Genomic DNA, 1,942 nt, shown 5'->3' on the forward strand with positions numbered 1-1,942 from the left:
TGACCTGATTGATCCCACCGTCTTCAAGCGACACGAATGTGTTTCTGTATTTTTCAAGTTTGGTTCCTTATACATAACCACACGGTTTGAGAATAAACGGTGTGACGAACATTAATGTTTTCGGGATCTCGTCATTAGGTCAGTACACAATACGCTGTAAAGATTGACTGGCAAAACGTGGAAGCACGAAAGATTGGTAGTCTGCGTCCCGCAAACCCCATATCGCATTTTGTTGGATGCTGTGTCGAACAATAACTTAGTGAATCACGATTCACTGATATTCTTCCAACCTCATATTTCGTTACTAACTATCGTATTACTTTCGCGTGTTTATAAAATCGAACAATAGTTCAGAAATGTACTCGTATGTTTTCAAAAGTTACTATCTGAGTTTGAATGCCGCACTTTGAAAGAGCATTATTTTAGCAAAAACGCTGAAGACTCCTTCTACAAATTTGCTGCATGCCTTGAAGCTTGGAGCAGCAGCATCAAAGTCAATGGGTGATAGAATTTAATTCTTTCCAATAAGTACAGCTGCATCACGTTGCATACCCACATGGAGCGATGCGAAATTACTGTAAACCCAGAAGTAGTTTGGATATATCAAAGGTCCGTTGACGTGTGGAATTCGTGGCGGAAATTCGGCGAAAGACCGGATTTTTTGATTCTCAGTAGGTGAGTCCATGTATTTCTGTCAGCGATGAAGAATTACGCATGTAAGACTTACGGCTATTATAGATGCTTAAAGCAGAGCCAAAAGGAATGCGCTTTCCTTCAAGTTACGTGTTTACATAATACAAAAGTTAGCAGTAATTTTTCACTCGAAACGTCGCAATAGTTTTGTTGACGTCTGCAAAATATGACTGCACGACACTTGTGCAAAGTTTATCTTCTTTCCTTCTAGTTCACACGTTCGAATTTTCGATGGATTCCATGAGGATTACATAGATTGAAACGTATTCTTAAATGAATCTAGGTCAGCTAATTGGCTGACGACATCTGGAGGCTGCTCAACTATAAAGTGAGATAATGTGGTGTTCTCCAGAGTGTAGACATAATTGGATTTTCGCTGTTTCCGATACCTGTGAATAACTGGCCAGGGTGATGCCTTAATCATAACTTAGCAATAAGACTTCTACCGAATTCCTAAAATCAAAGTATGTTATGCAATTTATGAGTGGACACTTTTCTTATATGCTAATGGAGGAATGACGTTATGGCAACCGCTGACTGAGCGCCCCATTAATTCAAATTTATTAAAACATGGTATCACCCCNGGAGAATATTTTCAGGTGAGAGAATATCCATTTTGAAGAGAAAACACACTGCTAGAGTGGTAACAAACTTTGCTGCGCGTTGTGATACAGACCTTTATAGCACCGGTGCATGGTTTTAGAATGTCTGAGCAGGATCTGGTCGGAAGCACTACTTAAATAATGTACCAGCCATATATATAAGTATCGATATGAGAGGCACAAACGCTAAGCCCTAAGATAGACAAAAATGATAACTATTTTATATTTTCTGTTTTTCCAAGTAGAGGTTACCCAAGTGCATGGGAAGAGACATCACACAATCCATCAATAAGGTCTACATTCAAAATCTGCCAGGTATGGTTAGAGACACCAAAAGGACCCAGAAACTCAAGTGCCCAAAAAACGCTGTAACATTTGACTTAAACTTTCCCCAGTTTGTTTTTGCACTCCGATTTCAGGTTATCGGTCAGCAATCTAGGCTCAATTAATAGGGGCGCGCAGCCAGAGAATGGCACGTATGACGATTATACGGACAGCTTCCGGATGATCCCTCTGATGACCTGATTGATCCCACCGTCTTCAAGCGACACGAATGTGTTTCTGTATTTTTCAAGTTTGGTTCCTTATACATAACCACACGGTTTGAGAATAAACGGTGTGACGAAGATTAATGTTTTCGGGATCTC

At 40.1% G+C, this 1,942-nt stretch overlaps 1 protein-coding gene across 1 annotated transcript in view; it reads left to right on the forward strand.

The window, feature by feature from the left end:
- The window catches only part of T265_15694 (hypothetical protein), a gene marked incomplete at both ends in the record, with an annotated part of 31,443 nt that overhangs the window by 2,941 nt on the left and 26,560 nt on the right, over positions 1–1,942 (forward strand). The window contains one exon of the mRNA XM_009178963.1: positions 1,541–1,610. Within this exon, the coding sequence (XP_009177227.1) occupies positions 1,541–1,610 (70 nt within the window). The remainder of the gene's footprint in view (positions 1–1,540; positions 1,611–1,942) is intronic.

This window comes from Opisthorchis viverrini (genome assembly GCF_000715545.1).
Source record: "Opisthorchis viverrini unplaced genomic scaffold opera_v5_748, whole genome shotgun sequence".
NCBI lineage: Eukaryota > Metazoa > Platyhelminthes > Trematoda > Opisthorchiida > Opisthorchiidae > Opisthorchis > Opisthorchis viverrini.